Raw genomic sequence first — 18,242 nt, 5'->3', positions numbered from 1 at the left:
AATATGATGAGCTCTTTGACACTAAGGGAGGAAAGAAGAGAAAGTCGTGCTGTTATCCCATTTAAAAATAGTGTGTTGCGAGCAAATCCCTCTCCGATGTATCAGTACGAAACAGAATACAAACACAAAAAAAAATCTGAGGACATTATTAATGCATCTACCTGTTTTAATCTGTATCACAGAATATTAATCAACCTCTCATTCTGTCAATTTTACTAGTCTGTGCTGTCAGTGTCAACTGTCAATCATATTAATCTGTGCTGTGCATTCTGCAAACTGACTGGAAATTCTAATAAAAATATTAAAATATATTTCGTAATAACTCGACATTAATGTTAATGGAACACTTGTACTAAAAATAGTTAGCATCCCCGCTTAACCCTCAGTCAGCGGTGTAAAATTATATTTATCTGTGAACCATCTAGTTCAACTACGAACAGAAAAGTAATTGTCTACACAATGTATTATACTTGATTTTATGCTTTCTTTATGAATGAAATACTAACTATTTTCAGTTTATTAAAGTCGAGGATAGAAAAAGGAAACGCTTAGAGGAAAATGTAAATGAACTATTTTGGTTTAAGTATTTTAACGTAAAATAAAATATCAATTGTTATGTAGGTAATCAAATAGGCTTTTGAGGCTTCATTCCTCTTTCTAAGTGGCACTGGTAAAGTGGTCTACGCCCAGTTGGCACAAGGAAAATCTTAATTCAGTTTCGTTTTTTAAAGATGCCTGCTCGGAGAAAGTTAACAGCGAGGCAGTTGAAACTCTTAATAGAGTTTGCGGAAAACCATCGCGATATAGCGATGGGTCGAACCTCTGGGGGGCCCCTTGCTGTACAGGCTACACGGCAGGCTTGGCACACCATAGCCCTCCAGTTAAACGCTGTAGCAGATGGTGTAAAGAAAACACCCTACCAATGGCGCAGAGTAAGTTAATCCATTTATACACTACATATCCGTTATAAACATTAGAAGTAAGAATAAACTTACAGTGCAATATACAAGATTACATAGAATTCATAATTTGTTTAAAGGAATTTGGATACTACAAATTTAAATTATACAATAAACTACCCATTGACATCTCGGACATGTCTCTTAAAAAGTTCAAAGTTTTTATTAAACGTAAGCTCATAGAAAAGTCCTATTATAGTATAAAGGACTATGTAATCGAAAAAAAAGCTTGAGTGTGAATTATTGCTCTAACCAGGTTGCTCTTCTAACAATTTTAAATGACTTCTTAGACCAGGACGTGTTTGGAACCCTTGTAGCTTTAGTTTAAGTTTACAAATATGGTTATTGCCATCATCTCTTTACTGTGTAATTCTCATGTAATGTATGCATCAAAAGTACAACCTATGGGCCTACTTGAATAAAGATATTTTAACTTTTTACCACTGCATCAGAGAGGTAGTCAGTCAGAGAGGAAATAAGGACATACAGTATTAAGTATCAAGGGCGACTAGCGGCACATGTCAACGACTTGGCAAATCAACTGGGAGGAGACGGCAGTCTTCTTTTCTCTCGACTGAAGACAAACAGCATTCCAAATTTAATAAGTTGATATATGAGCTACTAGGGTAAATTCATCAATGGATGATACCCTGAAAAAGAGAAATAAAAATGACCTTAACCCACAAATGAATGGCCCAATGTCACAAGACAGATTACAGCTATTAAAGAAACGAGAAAAAAAAAAAAAAAAAAGAGAGGTAGTCAAAAACCATGCATCTTTGTGCAAAAGTGATGATAGCCCAGTTGCTAAGTATATTATACTTAAAGATTATTCATTGTAAAGTCAACATCTTCTGAGGATGCTCCAGTGACGGACCAAATGTGCATTGAAAGTACATTGCGGAAGATCTGTTTTGTGTGGAGCATAAAGATTAAAGAAACTATATATAACACTGTACAGATTCTCCTGCTTTTTGCGGAGCATAGAAAATTGACCTTAATTTTCTTTGTATGTATTAATGCTATGTTCCATCACTTCTAATTGAATATTAATTTATATCATATACAGTTATCATTATTGAGACAACTGTGAGTAGATCCTACCAGTGTATTAGGTGGAGTAGCCTGAAACTCAATTTTTGTTTTTAAAAGTATTATGTGACCATCCATAACCAAAATGACATGTTTGTAAACTGTTGTTATTAAATAACAAGAAGTTTTCAGTACAACTACATTCAAATTGTAATAAAAACTTGTTATTTTTAATTACTAATTCTATTTCAACAGTACTGGATTGAACTGAAGGCGAAAACCAAAACAAAGGCAGCAGATTCACGGAGACATATTGTGAGGGATTCAAATGGTCCCAATAATAAACTTGTCCCCTTAAATGAGGTGGAGAAGAGGGTCCTAGCACTAGTTGATCCTGTGGCAGTGAAGAAATTGCTTAATGTGTGGATACCTATTGTAGTGAGTATTGTATTATTTATACGTCTATACTAATGTTAGAAATGCAAAAGTTTGGATGGAAGTTTGTTAATCAATCTCGCCAAAACTGCTAAATGTATCTGGATTCAATTTAGATTGGATTGGATTGGAATTTCATTTTGTTGTAAATACTGTCTAAACTGTCCCACCCTCCGTTGCTACCTCCCCCTCCTCTAGTACCCCTCTCCCTTAGCATTACCCCCCTTTCCTTACTGGCATGCCCTCTCCTTGACTACGATCCCCCTACCTTACTACCAGCCTTTAATATAACCCCTTGCCATCATCCCTTCTAAGTATAAAATTATTAATTCCAGAATAGCGCCCACCGGGAATTGAACCTGGCACCTCACACTTATCTTATAAAAGAAATCCATACTCCATACTAATCTTATTAATGCTAAATTGTGTTTGTTTGTTTGCCCTCAACTAAGCAACCAACTGTATCAAAACTTGCACAGTGAAGCATCCTAGTATATAATTTATTTAAAATCATTTTATGGACGGCTGATTGGCGCAGTGGGCAGCGACCCTGCTTTCTGAGTCCAAGGCCGTGGATTGGCCGTGGATTCGGTTCCCACAACTTGAAAATTTTTGTGCGTTGAGCAGGAACATTTTTCAGTGTTTATATGTATTTTATAAGTATCTATGTATATTATTCGTTGGATCCAAGCGGCTCAGAATCGTGGAACTTGGAACTCCCTACAAAAGACCTATGTCCAGCAGTGGACGTCTATCGGTTGATGTGATGATGATGATCTATGTATATTATTCATTAAAAAAAAAAGATTTAGTCATCTTAGCACCCATAATCAATTTACTAGACTACATAAAATTGCTAATTCATTCATTGTATATTATTTTAGAACAAATTACCGAATGAAATCTTTGAGATGTCTCTCAATAAGTTCAAAGTTTATATAAAACGTAAGCTTACAGAAAAATCCTATTACATAGATAAAAAAGCTTGGATGTGAATTGCTCTAGCTTCAATGCTTAATATAAATTTACTGTGAGATGGTGATAACAAAAAAGAAAATTTACCCGGCTAAGTTTGTTGTGGGCTCTTCGACCAGGGCGCGTTTGGAACCCTCGAAGCTTTAGGTTTAATTTGGCGAACGAAGTTATCACCATCCCCTTACAATTATGTAAACATATATGTATGAACGCTTCATAAGTGCCTGTGATAGGCCTACGTGAATAAAGTAATTTTGAATTTGAACAACACAAGCTACGCTTACTTTGGGGCTAGATGGCGATGTGTGTATTGTCGTAGTATATTTATTTATTTTATGAAATATCCCGCAGGCCAAAGCAGAGGTGCCTTCACCAGAGCCATCTGTGGAAGACGAACTGCTGGGCGAGAGTCCAGCTGCAGAGGTGCATATATCCAAGGTGGAGAGACCTCCATCAGTGGATAGCCAGCCAGAGAATGAGGATACGGGTGAAGAAGAGGAGTTGGTTCCTGAGCCAATGGTCTCAACAAGAGAAAACAGTGAGTATGCATTGATAACACGGGTCAACATGAAATTTGACTTTGATTGCAAAGCATTAAATTTCGGTAGTTTAGGTCGTAATAAGACGGAAAAAAAATATATGGCATGAAAAACTATTATAATTGACCACATATAAAACAAAATGCATCAGTGCAAATACGATATTTGCACTTTCGTGACGACATTTTAAGTTATTCTGGGCTTGTAAATAACACCTGATGGTTGTTTATCACTCGGGTGCCATCTAGCGGCACAGTGCAAACGTTAATACCCCACTGTCTGTTTGACGGCCGATTGGCGCAGTTTGCAGCGACCCTGCTTTCTGAGTCAAAAGCCGTGGGTTCGATTCCCACTACTGGAAAATGTTTGTGTGATGAGCATGAATGTTTTTCAGTGTCTGGGTGTTTATATGTATATTCTAAGTATTTATGTATATTATATATAAAAATATTCATCAGTCATCTTAGTACCCATAACACAAGTTACGCTTAAATTGGGGCTAAAGGGCGATGTGTGTATTGTCGTAGTATCTTTATTTATTTATTTATTTACTGTCACCGCGCGGTCTTTTTAAAAATATTAAAATCAATTAAAATTTATGAAAAAATTGAAAAATGAGTATTATTATTATAACTATCACAAAAGCAAACTTTATACCGAACGGTATTTTCTTTTCGTTTTTGTGAATAACTAACTGGAAAATAATAGTATAAACTTTAGGACAAAGAACGAAATTTTTTTTGTAGAGTCGTGTAATCAAGTGTCTTCACTTACACAGTGCAAAACAGACATTTCTGCGAGATATTACACCGTGGTTGATTCCTCGTCTGGTGACAGAAGGGCTGGGCTGGGCATTCCTTGGGAGAAGAATCAGCCTGGCTGTTCAGAGCGGGAATGCAGGCAGCATTCTTAGCAAAAAAAATAATTTAATTATTAGTTTTATTTAATTTTTTACACCATTTATAACTCAAGACTGGACGGCTGGACCAATTTTTATGATATTGGATTTTTTTTGGATTATTCTTAGTCCGGAATAGGATGAAAATTATTAAAATATAGTATTCATAAAAAAATTGTTTGGCGGTACCAAGTTCGCCGGGACAGCTAAAAAAATAAATAAAAAAAAAAGTGCTTCATAATCGGTTCACATTCGGTTATCACTGTAAAATGAACTTATGAAAAGTAGATCGAAACTTCAATTACAGATACAAAACTAATACAATACAATTCAGTCGCCATGACTGATAAAGAAATTTTGGCATCTGCGTTATGAGAAACGTAGCTTTTGCCAGGGAGTCGCAATTTGAAATACTGAAAATATTTTTTTTTTATAAAGTCTGGTAACCAGCGACAAGACCAGGCCAGAAATAATACACAAGTTAAGTTAGCCCAAATTGTTAACACCGGGGATTGTGTTGTTTTTTGTTGTTTTGTTGACTCAGAACCTCCCACATAAGACCTTAAAACAACACTTGGGAGGTCGACAAAAAACTAACTGTTCTTTTAATTCGAACAAAGCGTACGCAGTCGCGTGTCACTGCTTGTTAATAAAGATTTCTTAGCGTCTATACTATTAATATTCATTTTCAGATCTACCTCAGCCAAATTTTCTTGTATATTCGGGCCCCCCGCCGCAACCACCAGTGTACAGGCTCAAGAAACAGAAGCAAGGTTAGTAAATAAAAAAAAAAGGTTCATAAAAGTTGTTTTTATCTGTTTGCTTTAGAAATTTAAAAAAAATAACTTATAGTAAAAATTATAAAGCTAATATACCTAATATAGTGCTAGTCGATCGATCAGCGTGCAATAATTGTTCAAAATTCAAAATTCATTTATTTCAAGTGGGCCTAATATAAGCACTTTTGAAACGTCAAGTCAGTCTGTAGGGATTCTACCACCGGTTCGGAAGGCAGTTTGCACCGAGAAGAAGCCGGCAAGAAACTCAGCAGTTGCTCTTTTCCATCATCAACAATTTACATTTTGACATTCATTTTTCTATCTTGTAACCTTGTCATTATTCCTGATTGTTTGTGACAGTTATGTAAAACCCATACCTGTGATCGGTATCTACGGCATATCAGACGAAACGCTGAATCGCTTCTAGCCATGGACGATACCTCCCATGCAGTGGCGTGCATGAGGTTTCTGACTGGGGTATGCACAAAGTAGGAAGATGGCATCAAATGGGTAAATCGTCCTCCTATACGAGCTTTATTAATATTCCAGTGCTTTTGTGCGTGTATGAAGTGCACGCCACTGCTCCCATGCCAAAGAGAAGTCAGTAAATCGTAAATTACCTGGGGACCTCCCACTTAAAACTACAGTCGAAATTATTAATGCAGTTTCTTTAAAATTCCAGTGCGCATAGATGACAGCGTGCCCCGATGGGCATATAACTTAGAGCGAAGACGCATTGCTGCCGAGGAAAGGCATGCAACGGCATTGGAGGCCCTCGTTGACATCCTTAGCGATATTAGGGATAATATGCGGAGAATTGAACCCCAGTAACCTCCCACTGCTAAGGCAGTCGGTCTTAACCATTTGAAAATAGACCTCCCACCTAAGGACACGGAACAAGGTTGGTAAAAAAAGAGCTCGCAGAAAGGACTGGTGAACATTGGTTTTACCTAAACCATTGAGGACCTCCCATAAAAGTCCACAGTTGATGATGTTCTTCTATTGAGCCTTCCAGTCATAAGGTTGCAGTGGAAGTGGGTATGCAGAATTCAAGGAAGTCCTCACTTGTCTAAGGTGTATGTAGGTTTTCAAGACTGCATTTTTACTTCATCTTGTAAGGTTACAGCGGACACTTGTGTATAAGTCATAGGGTAGCATTGCATATTGGTCTTCAAGAATTCAATATGACCTTCATGAATCTCATCTGGAACCTCCCAATCAACAGCAGTGAAAACAGATATTCAAGCTAACCTCCCACTTATCAGCAGTGAAAACAGATATTCAAGATAACCTCCCACTTTTGACACTAAAACATGTCTTTGGAGGATGTAATCTAGAACCTCCCAGTCATATGGCCACAGTTCACAGGTATTCAATATGACCTCCCACTTGAAAAGATGCACATGGTCTACAAGATTTCAAATAGAAACCTTGTAAGGTCATAGTGTACACTGGTCTTCAGATTTACTCCTGGAACCTCCCACACACTTTGGTCTTCCAGAATTGGATCTTGGTCTTGGCCACAACCCAAACAGCTGTGCCAGGACTTCATTGATTGGTAGTACCTTTAAAGAGAAGTTCCTAGTTAATTTTAGTACAGACATTATGGTAATAAATTATTTTTTGTACTATTTATTGTTTTTTATTAACTCACTTTATATTAGTTAGAACTGTGTATTAATCTACTGGGGTCTTATTTCCATGGCTCAAAGCAAGGTTAGTTAAAAAAAAAAAAAAACTTTTTCAGGATCGAACATCTGGTGGTTATTTTTTTTTTTTTTAAATAACTTAATATACTACGATAATACACACATCGCATAGCTTGTGTTATGGTAACTAAGATTACTGATGATTTTTTTGTTTTGAATATTTTACATAAATACTTATAGTATACAGATAAACACACCATCTCACTTCTACCCTTTCAAATTAAATTAACTAATAAGTAATTTCTTTTTTGCTTCCGAGTCACTTTATTTTGTGTTGTAGGCTTGTACTTTGTATGATGATATAATAATTGATATATTTATATATAATTTGGTTTGTTGGGTTGCCTGACATAGCCGGCTCTTCTCGGTAGAATCTGCTTTCCGAACCGGTGGTAGAGTCACACAAACATGCATACTTGACGTTTCAAAAGTGCTTATAAAGTAGGCCTACTTGAAATAAATGAATTTGAATTTGAATTTGAATTTAGAGATCGCTTTTTAGCGATAGGGCCCATTGTTTCTGTGTTTTATTGTGTTGTTTTTGTTTATAATTTAATTTTTGTTAAATTTTTTATTTATTCTTTAAACTAATTGTTTTATAAATATAACCTAAAATAAACTATTTAAAACTAAATAAAATCTAAAACGTCCTCGAAACCACCGCAGCGAGGCACAGTTCCTAAGATGCTGGCAGCATTGCCCCTTCTTGCATTTCTGTTAGGTGTACAATAAAGTGTATTTTCATTTAACACAGAAACTGGCAAACATTCATAGTCATCACAGAAACATTTTCCATTTGTGGGAATCGAACCCACGGCCTCGGACTCGGAAAGCAGGGTCACTGTCCAATGCGCTAATCCGCTATCAATATTGCAGTCAAAAGCTGACTTAAGAGGAATTAAAAAAAAAAACTATGTACCTGTTTGTATACTATGCTTATGTCCTGTCTTTCCACAGTTTATCAACGAGCATAACTCTAGTGGCATCTATCGTAGGTGATTCTTCATCAAAGTCATCGGGCTGTCCACGGTCCAAATTGTTCATTATTGATTTGGAGTGGACTTCTGGCTCGTACTCAGGTATTGGAACGTCCCATGCATTGGCAATGTTGTGGAGTACAATGCAGGCATTCACCATTTTGCCAGCTGTTAGTGGGTCGTAGTGGAGGTACTTGGGCCCCAAACACTTCCAACGTGCCTTCAGCACACTGATGCAACGTCCAACAGTGCCCCAGACTCGGGCATGCTGTTGGTTGAAATACTCCTCCGGGGTGCAAGGGGCGGCGTCCAGAATGGGTGTCATCATCCATGGACGCTGACGATATTCTGAGTGACCTGTACAGATACGCGACTGACATTTAGGTTTAGGTTTAAAGATATTTATTGCCATAAAAAGACCTAAGTCACTTACATAGGAAACAATCTATCTATCTATATATATCTTAATATATATAAATCTCCTGTCACGATGTTTGTCCGCGATGGACTCCTAAACTACTTAACCGATTTTAAAATAAATTGGCACACCGTGAGCAGTCTGCTCCAACTTAAGAGATAGGATAGCTTAGATCTTTAATTATAGTCGCAATTTTATTTTATTGCAAATTATTTGTCTATAATTAATTGACAGTCACATGTTATATATATGTAGATATATATACTACTATACTCACTTAAGGCTTAGCGATACTGAATACTTTAAAAACAATATCAAACGCAGACGAAGTCGCGGGCAACAGCTAGTATATATATATATAAAAGAGAAAGTGTGTGGGTATGTTCCGTATAGGCTCCGAAACGGCAGGACCGATTTCAATGAAACTTTCAGGGAATCTCCGGATTGACCTGGCGAGTAATCCTGTAAAGTTTGGTGACGATCGGAGAACTCCTATTTTTGAACTGTTTCCTGCTGGGCCGCTGGGCCAGTCGGCCGTCAAATATGGAAGTTCCCAGGTTCGATCCCCGTGAGCGACAATTTGTGTAGCGGTGATAGCCAAGTGGGCAGTGGCGGGCACTTCATACACGCACAAAAGCACTGCCTATCTGGAATATTTATAAAGCTCGTATAAAAGGAGGAATTACCCATTTGATGCCATCTTCCTACTTTGCGCATACTCCAGTCAAAAACCTTATGCACCCTACAGTGGGTAGGACTTCGACTTCACTTTCGGGGGGCCGAGTTCGAATCCCTCCAACATTTCTAAGTTATGTGCGTTTTAAGCAATACAAAAATCACTCGCTTCGACGGTGAAGGAAAAACACCGTGAGGAAACCTGAGTGGTGTGTGGAGTCCACCAATCCGCACTGGGCCAGCGTGGTGGACTACGGCCTTAACTCCTTCTCATTGTGCGAGGAGACCCGTTTCATTAAGAACTAAGATAATTTATTCCTTGTTTCTGGAAGGGATACGTAAATGCATTTCCCGGTGTTATAAAACATCAAACGTATCAATCAGTCAGATATAACAGTTTAGTTCGAAGCCAAATAAAAAAAAAACTCGTATCTATGTTTTTTCCTTCGGTTGCTTGGAAGAAAACAGTATGAAGAGATAAGGCTGCCAAATTGCACCCACTTGCTATAGTACGTTTATATCTATATATATATATATTACTTTACAGACACTGCTGCACTGGTTATGCTATACAACTATATTAAAAATAATTAAAAAACGCACATAGCTCAGAAACAAGTCCGTCATTCGGAGACTACTCTTCAGTGGTCCGATAATAAAAAAAATTGGAAAATCCAAAAGTGCACGACTCATAATGCTCATTTAATTATCAAATATTGAAAAAAAAAAAATTGCAAGACTGTATAATTATATATATCCATGTAAAATTAACATGGATGGTGATATATCTATATCTATAGATATTATGTACATTTTATACCACCAGGGGCGCCTGTGCATCACTTTCCTAGTACAGCTGTTTTTTATTAATTGCAATTAAACTACACTGAATTAATTAATCATTCGCATTCAGTGACCTACAATCGTCGATTAGAATTAAAAAAAAAAGAAAAGTTACTCAAATAATGGATTTTTTCACAAGTTAGAGTGTTTTCGGGTTTCACACATGACGGACAGGAAATTTTTTTGACCTATTTTGGTGTTTTTTTTCCAATTCTATTGTGGTAAGTCAATTTTTTAAAAGTATGGAATTAATCTCCATTAAATTATCTCGACAATAGTATGCAAAATATCTTGATTCCGTGAACTAACAAGGCTATAATAATAAAAATAGCCGCCGAAATGAGGCGAAAAATTTTTTTCGCCTCATTTCGCATCATGTATGGAGGGTAGAGGTAAAGAGGATCATCTGTGTATGTGAAAAAGTGTCGTCAAAATATATTAAATTAGGATGGCGCCACATTCGCATCAGGGTAACTCTTAAAAGAAGCGCCAAATATAAATATTGTTAGAGTAGGCTTGAAAAATAAACAAGGAAGTAAGGTTATATTTACCACAATATTTTGTACAACGTAAGTTGTTGAAATTCTCAATAATTAACTACTTTAGTCGATAATGACATTATATTTTTAACTCGGCATACTTCAATTCATCTACGATTGCTACATTCATACCATACCCTGTGCATCCACCAGCGCCATTGTGGAGGATTTTTGAACTGTTATTTAGCGCATACACTGGACACTTTTTCAACTTTTCTCCCATATAAGATGACTCTCCTTACCTCTACACTCCATAGCATCATGAGTCGTGCAAAAAATTAAAATGCTTTATTAATAAACTATAATGGGTTATTAATGGATAATACATGCCTAGAAACCAACATTCCTCTCTGGAGGCCAAGTTTTCCATTATCTTGTACAGTTTACTCTGTATCAGCACACGAGAATCCGTGGAGTCGCCTCCAAACGATGCGTTCACATGCCGAATGTTCAAGTTCGCATCGCTTATCTGTAACAGAAATCGCTATTTATTTATTCTCATTCTTTTCTAGTATTTATTTATATACATTTTTTCTAATTTTCAACAGTGAAATTATAAAGAAAAATAAAAACACTAAAAAAAAATAAAGAAAAATAATGTGTGTACTTATGTACACGCGTTAGAAGTTGTACTTCTTTGGCGTCATATGTGCACTATTATAGAATTATAAGCTGTATATATGTATATTTTTTTAAAAACCCCAATAATATATAATTTAAAGATTTTAAACTATGGTTTTCATTTTGCCTGCAAAAGCAGGTTTCCCGACGATGTTTTCCTTCACCGTTGAAGCAAGTGATATTTTTAATTACTTGAAACGCACATAACTTAGAAAAGTTAGAGGTGCGTGCTGGGATTCGAACTCGGCCCCCCGATAGTGAAATCGATCTCTTACCCAATGCGCTTCCGTACATATAATATGTTACCACTAATGTTATGTGATGGTGATAACTGCATTCGTTAACTTAAAACTAAAGCAAGGAGAATCCAAAAAAAAACTAGGCCGGTTTGTTTTTGCTATCACCATCTCACAGACCATTTAATATTTAGCCTATGGCCTGAACCCCTCTTACCTTCCAGTAATGCGTGATAATGACCATAGATATTATAGTGTGATGTGATACTCACTATCATAACGTTCAGAAGTCTACCAATCCGAACTTGGCGAGCGTGGTGTACTACGGCCTTAACCTCGCATCCCTTCTAGTAATGCGTGATAATGATGGACTACGCCTTAACCACCGTCCAGTAATGCGTGATAATGATCATAGATAAAGTGTGATGTGACACTCACTATCATAACATTCAGGTGTTTCCCAATACACACTTGGCGAGCGTGGTGTACTACGGCCTTAAACACCCAGTAATGCGTGATAATGATCATAGATATAGTGTGATGTGATACTCACTATCATAGCGTGCAGGAGTCTACCAATCCGCACTTGGCGAGCGTGATGGACTACGCCTTAACCCCCGTTCAGTTATGGGTGATAATGATCATAGATATAGCGTGAAGTGATACTCACTATCATATCGTTCAGAAGTCTACCAATCCGAACTTGGCGAGCGTGGTGTACTACGGCCTTAACCACCGTCCAGTAATGGGTGATAAGGGTCATAGATATAGTGCGATGAGATACTCACTATCATAAAATTCAGGAGTTACCCAATACACACTTGGCGAGCGTGGTGTACTACGGCCTGAACCTCGCTTCCCTTCCAGTAATGCGTGATAATGATCTTAGATATAGTGTGATGTGATACTCACTATCATAACGTTCAGAGAGTAATAACTTCGCTCATTGAAAAACGCTAATTCCTGCTCCGTGGGTCGGAGTATGGCGACATGGGTCCCACTGATGCAGCCGATAACGCCCGGAAATCCATATTCCTTCATAAAGCTGGAAAGGGGTTTTTTTATTCCACTAAAAGTTAGACCTTGACTGCAATCTCACCTGGTGGTAAGTGATGATGCAGTCTATTATGTCGAATACAGTCAGGTGACGAATTTAGTTATCACCATCAACTCACTTCTATGTCATATTTTACATGTAATGTACTAATGACTATTTGAATAAAGAAATATTTGACTTTGAAGATGGTAATAAATAAATAAATATACCAAGACAATACACACATCGCCACCTAGCCCCAAATTGTGCGTAAATTGTGTTATGGGTACCATTATAACTGATAAATATTTTTATGAATAATATACATAAATACTTATTATATACAAATAAACACCCAGATACTGAAAAACATTCGTGTTCATCACACAAACATTTTCCAGTTGTGGGAATCGAACCCACGGCCTTGGACTCAAAAAGCAGGGTCGTTGTCCACTGCGCCACTCGGCCGTATTCTTTGTCTGGCTAGTATTCAATAGCGTTTTTTTTTTTTATATTCTTTGTCTGGTAGTAACTAGCGCTCAGAAACAGATTCGTGATATATTTAAAAGTGCGTTTTTTTTTAATAATAATAATTGACGGACCAAGCAGATGTAGCACCTGATGGTAAGTGGAAACGCATCGCTTTTAAACAGAGCATTACTTCACAGGGCAAGGAGCACGTCCTTTAACATTCTGCCCTGTGTCCATCAATTTGAGGCATAGTTTTTAAGTGCCCGTAATTATGCATCAATAGGTTAGGCCGAACCAAGTTTTGGACAAAAAGATATCATTAAAATTTAAACGAATGTTAAAATGTGAAAAAAAAAAAAAAAAAAATTGAATTGAATGAATTTTGAATTTCAATTTAAATGTAACCATCTATCTATCTTGTAGTGAGGCCCGCTTCAGCGGATGCACTTCGACCCTCCAGGACATTTGTGCTCGCCCCGTCCTTAAATCCCCCTCACCCTAAATAGCTTCAAATATCCACTCTAAGAGTTTGATTGAAGCTTTTAGGTTGGAGGCACAGTAATGCTCTGGTCGTGGATAGGCCACTCCCAAGAGGTCCAACCGCTTTCTGGCCAATCCGTCGCATTCACAAAGCAAATGCTAAATGGACTCGACGTCCTCGTTGCTGGCCCTACACGTAGGGTCATCAATTATGCCCATTTTGAGCAGCATGGACCCTGTGCCAAAGTGTCCTGTTATGGCCGCTATGGCGTATCTTGCTTGTCTCCTACTCAGCCTGTTAATCTTGTTTGGAAAACAAGCTCCAATTGCGCCCAAGAATTTCTTGGAGTGCTTTAGACCTACTAATTTGTCCCATTCTGCCGCGGATTTTTTCTTGGCATATGTCGATAGCGCCATGGTGCAAGCGCTATACATGGTTCAGCGTCGATGAATCTTCATCCAGATCCCTTGCGAGCTAGCTCGTCTGCCAGCTCATTGCCCTGTATTCCTACATGGCCTGGTACCCAGATAAGTCTGATCTAAATATAACCATACTCACTTGTTCATAATAATTTTTCTGTCACCCAGTGACATGGGGAATTTTATATGTTTTAGGATCACTTCCCGAGCATTGAGTGCGTTGATTACATCACGGAGGCTCTTACTGAACGTCGGTTGTGACATACTGTTCAATACAGAATCACCTACCCTGCGTTGATATGATCCGTGGGCGAAGAAGTTTAAAGCTGCCAAGACCTGGAAAATAATGTATGTATATTATCGTTTTTTGTTAACCTGGTTTTATATTTGTATGTGCAATAAAGACTTTTTTCTTCTTCTTCTTCTTAAATGAATAAACAAATCTTTAAAGTGTACTTATCTATATATATAAAAGAGGATGTTTGTATATATGTCATCGATAAACTCAGAAACTATTTGACCGATCATTATGAAAATTGGTATGCTTATGTATTTTTTCACGGAGAAGGTTTATATGCTATGCCCATTGATGTAACTCCCCACCAGGCGGCGCTGTCAAGTATCGACTTCCGCCCCGTTCAACCGATTGTCATAAAAATTGGTATGACCATGTATTTTTCCACGGAGAAAACGAACATGCTATGTCCATTGATGTAACTCCCCACCAGGCGGCGCTGTCAAGTATCGACTTCCGCCCCGTTCAACCGATTGTCATAAAAATTGGTATGACCATGTATTTTTCCACGGAGAAAACGAACATGCTATGTCCATTGATGTAACTCCCCACCAGGCGGCGCTGTCAAGTATCGACTTCCGCCCCGTTCAACCGATTGTCATAAAAATTGGTATGACCATGTATTTTTCCTCGGAGAAAACGAACATGCTATGTCCATTGATGTAACTCCCCACCAGGCGGCGCTGTCAAGTATCGACTTCCGCCCCGTTCAACCGATTGTCATAAAAATTGGTATGACCATGTATTTTTCCTCGGAGAAAACGAACATGCTATGTCCATTGATGTAACTCCCCACCAGGCGGCGCTGTCAAGTATCGACTTCCGCCCCGTTCAACCGATTGTCATAAAAATTGGTATGACCATGTATTTTTCCACGGAGAATGTAAATATGATGTCCATGTTATTAAATATCACCATCATATTCGTAAGTAATAATTTCGATAAACAATACAAATTTAAGTAAGATTAATTATAAGTTACAGTGTAAATAGTTTTATAAAGTAATAATGACATAATAGGTTTTGAGTAAACAACTTCACACTTCTATTAAATATAGAGTATGAAACTGAAATAGATTTTTTTTTATCAATATAACCTGTTTTTGTCTTTATTATTTATAAATAAAAATAACATAAATTAAGCTGTCATTTCAAGCTGAGAAATTATTTTAATCGATTTTTAATTAAATATAGCTACAATTTTAATCTACATTTAATCATTTATTATTCACATTTCTTATTTACAATTATCGTTTTATTTTAATTCATTTTTTTTTAATATATAATATTAATTTTATCTTATATTTTTAGAAAGAAGTTTATTTTATGAAAAATCCCTAATTTTTTTGTTTTAATTAAATTTATCTTTTAAAACATTAATTACATCTAAACGCGAGTGATAATATCAATAATAATTACCATGTCCAAGCTATTGGTTGTACAGGATATTGCAATAGTTGTCTCTGTTTCGTCAACGTAATCTTAGAAAATAATTTTTTTTATTTCAAACGCACTTCATCGATTAAAAAACTAAAAGTTATCATTTTTGCTTTAGTACTCACCGATTACTTGATTGGTAATTGTATATGACCAATTATTTTCACCAAACGCATTATCAGCATAACTGCACAAATTTTCGAAAGTATACCTAACCTACCCTTTTTGCGTAAAATATTTATTGAGCAGCTGATAACTTGTATATTATCAAAATATATAAAAGGTCACTGACTGACTGACTGATTGACTGATCTATCAACACACAGCTCGAACCACTTGACGGATTGGGCTGAAATTTTGCACACAGATAGTTATTACAACGTAGGCGTCCGCTAGGAAAGGATTTTTTTAAATTCCATCAGGGTTAAATATGGGATGAAAGTTTGTAAAAAATTCTTCATTTATCAATTTATTTTTCAAGCTACATCAATTAAACTTTGATTTTAGGTTTTCGATTTATAATAAAGAAATACGTATTTCATAGGGGATCAAAATTTATATGAAAGTTTCTGATTTTCTAAGTAATTTCCGTTCATATTTTTCTATAAGCAGCAAGACCTTTTTTTAACCCTTTGTAGTAAATTTAACAAATCAAAAATAAAACTTAACGTGAGCGAAGCCGCGGGCAAAAGCTAGTCATAAATAAAATAAATAAAGCTTTTATTGCTGATATAAAGTATGTAGAATATGTAAATTTAAATTATTATCACTAACATCTCGCACTTTAGTTTAAAGTAATCAGCGTGTCTCCTGACGCATAGGCCTCCTCCAGGTGTTTCCATGTGTACAGGATCCGAGGTTTCCTTGGTCACGTGTACTTATATACTACTATTAACCAATCCTGCCTGATTCAAAGGGCTTAAAACCCATTTTGGGCAAATGTACTTTAAAATTTATCATTTACATCTATCCAATAGACTACTCAAAGATAAAACTCACTTTTTTGCAAAGCCAAATCTTAAAATACATTTATTCTAAATTCAAAACCAAACAGGGGGTAGCTAAATGAAATGAAAAACAGGGTTGTGTTTTACGTCCCGCAAAACGTGACTTTACAAAACAATAAATGCTATGATTGGTAGCAGCATCAGCATGACTTTTTTATTAAAAATGAGTGATCTATCTAAAAATAAATGGAAGTAGTTAGCGAGAAGGATAATAAGGTAGGTTATTCAGAGAAATATATAAAGATTATAATCATGTCAGCCGATCCCAGAAGAAGATAAATGTGTTTTCAAATTTCTCAAAAGTAAAGAACAAAGAGAGATTTTATATTTGCTGTACTTGATGTACATAAACAGCATGAATATAAAATCTGTAGTTTACTAATAATATACAAAAAACAAGTATGATTAGTTGTTTTTAGACAATGGTGTTCTACACCATCAGGTTCAACTGCTTGGTATGTCGAATATTACTACATAAAAATAACTGTATTGGTTACCTTGATTTCATTGCGAACTGCTGTTTTCCGTTGAATGGGTGGTAGATATACATCTATTTCTTCCAACATCTGTCGGAAACCACACTTGTTTAGGCGGAAGTTCGCAATGAATTCTTTGTCAGACAACTGCATGGGGTCAGTCGTGTCGCGCAAACGGCGCCTCTGTACGCGGAGAACTCTCCGTTTTCTCACTTCCTCGGCATACGCCAATAAGATTGCACGTGCCATAATTATTCTAAGCTAGACAAACCAATAAAAGTGTTATTAATGAAAAGGTTGTAATTAAACCCGCTACCAATCCGCACTGGGCCAGAGTGGTGGCTACGGCCTTAACACCTCATTGTGGGAGGAGACCCGTGCTCTGTAGTGGGCTGGTAATAAGCTGATGTGATGAATTTAACAGATCGAGATCAGATGGCTCGGATCATAGACCAATAATATATATGGCTGGGTTGCACATCTTACTATAATAGTACAGTAAATAGAAAAGATATTCTTACCTAATAACGTTGGTTTTATATAAGCCACTAGCAATCAGTAAACACATATTTGCTAATTTAAAAAAGATTTCGATTTTAGATTAAATTATGGAAGTTTATTAAAATATCGAGCATTCAAAACACTAAAGTTCAAACACAAAACATATGATTTTTTTTCTTTATTCTCTTCCATAGGGAAAAGGCAAAGGTATATAACCGTACAGCCATGTCTTCAGAACAAAACTTTGTTCAAAAATTACACACTTCAAAACAATTTAAACACCACAGATTAAACACAGATCAGTGAAGATATGTCAAATCAATATTTCATGAAAGCAAACGCAACAGGAGAATCTGTACGGTGTAAATTATAATTTCTTTAATCTTTACACTCGACACCAAAAAGATCGTCAGCAATGTACCCTCTACGCACGTTTCGCTCGGACACCGGAGCATCCTCAGGAGATGTTGACTTTACAATGAATA

At 36.6% G+C, this 18,242-nt stretch overlaps 2 protein-coding genes across 4 annotated transcripts; one reads left to right on the top strand and one right to left on the bottom strand.

Moving 5' to 3' along the window:
* The first annotated feature begins 268 nt into the window (after positions 1–268).
* LOC120635064 lies at positions 269–7,250 on the top strand. 3 transcript variants are annotated; one of them, XM_039905970.1, is made up of 7 exons: positions 269–444; positions 516–560; positions 732–932; positions 2,247–2,429; positions 3,753–3,939; positions 5,531–5,611; positions 6,300–7,250. In XM_039905970.1, exons 3-7 carry the CDS (start codon positions 732–734, stop codon positions 6,446–6,448), a joined length of 801 nt encoding a protein of 266 aa, XP_039761904.1. In that variant the 5' UTR covers positions 269–444; positions 516–560; the 3' UTR covers positions 6,449–7,250. The 3 variants fall into 3 exon arrangements, with proteins under 3 accessions (XP_039761904.1, XP_039761902.1, XP_039761903.1); XM_039905968.1 differs by lacking the exon at positions 516–560; XM_039905969.1 differs by having other exon boundaries at positions 438–560.
* On the bottom strand, positions 7,053–17,905 carry LOC120635063 (putative nuclease HARBI1). The gene is made up of 7 exons (XM_039905966.1): positions 17,778–17,905; positions 17,278–17,517; positions 14,182–14,378; positions 12,548–12,680; positions 11,109–11,247; positions 8,246–8,660; positions 7,053–7,182 (listed from the first exon to the last, which is right to left on the bottom strand). The coding sequence occupies exons 2-6, from the start codon at positions 17,503–17,505 to the stop codon at positions 8,263–8,265; spliced, it is 1,095 nt and encodes a 364-aa protein (XP_039761900.1). The 5' UTR covers positions 17,506–17,517; positions 17,778–17,905; the 3' UTR covers positions 7,053–7,182; positions 8,246–8,262.
* Between the last annotated feature and the right edge of the window lie 337 nt (positions 17,906–18,242).

Source organism: Pararge aegeria, chromosome 26 (genome assembly GCF_905163445.1).
Source record: "Pararge aegeria chromosome 26, ilParAegt1.1, whole genome shotgun sequence".
In the NCBI taxonomy this organism is placed as follows: Eukaryota; Metazoa; Arthropoda; class Insecta; order Lepidoptera; family Nymphalidae; genus Pararge; species Pararge aegeria.
The sequence above is the reverse complement of the archived record's forward strand: the minus strand, read 5'-3'. Positions and strand labels throughout refer to the sequence as shown.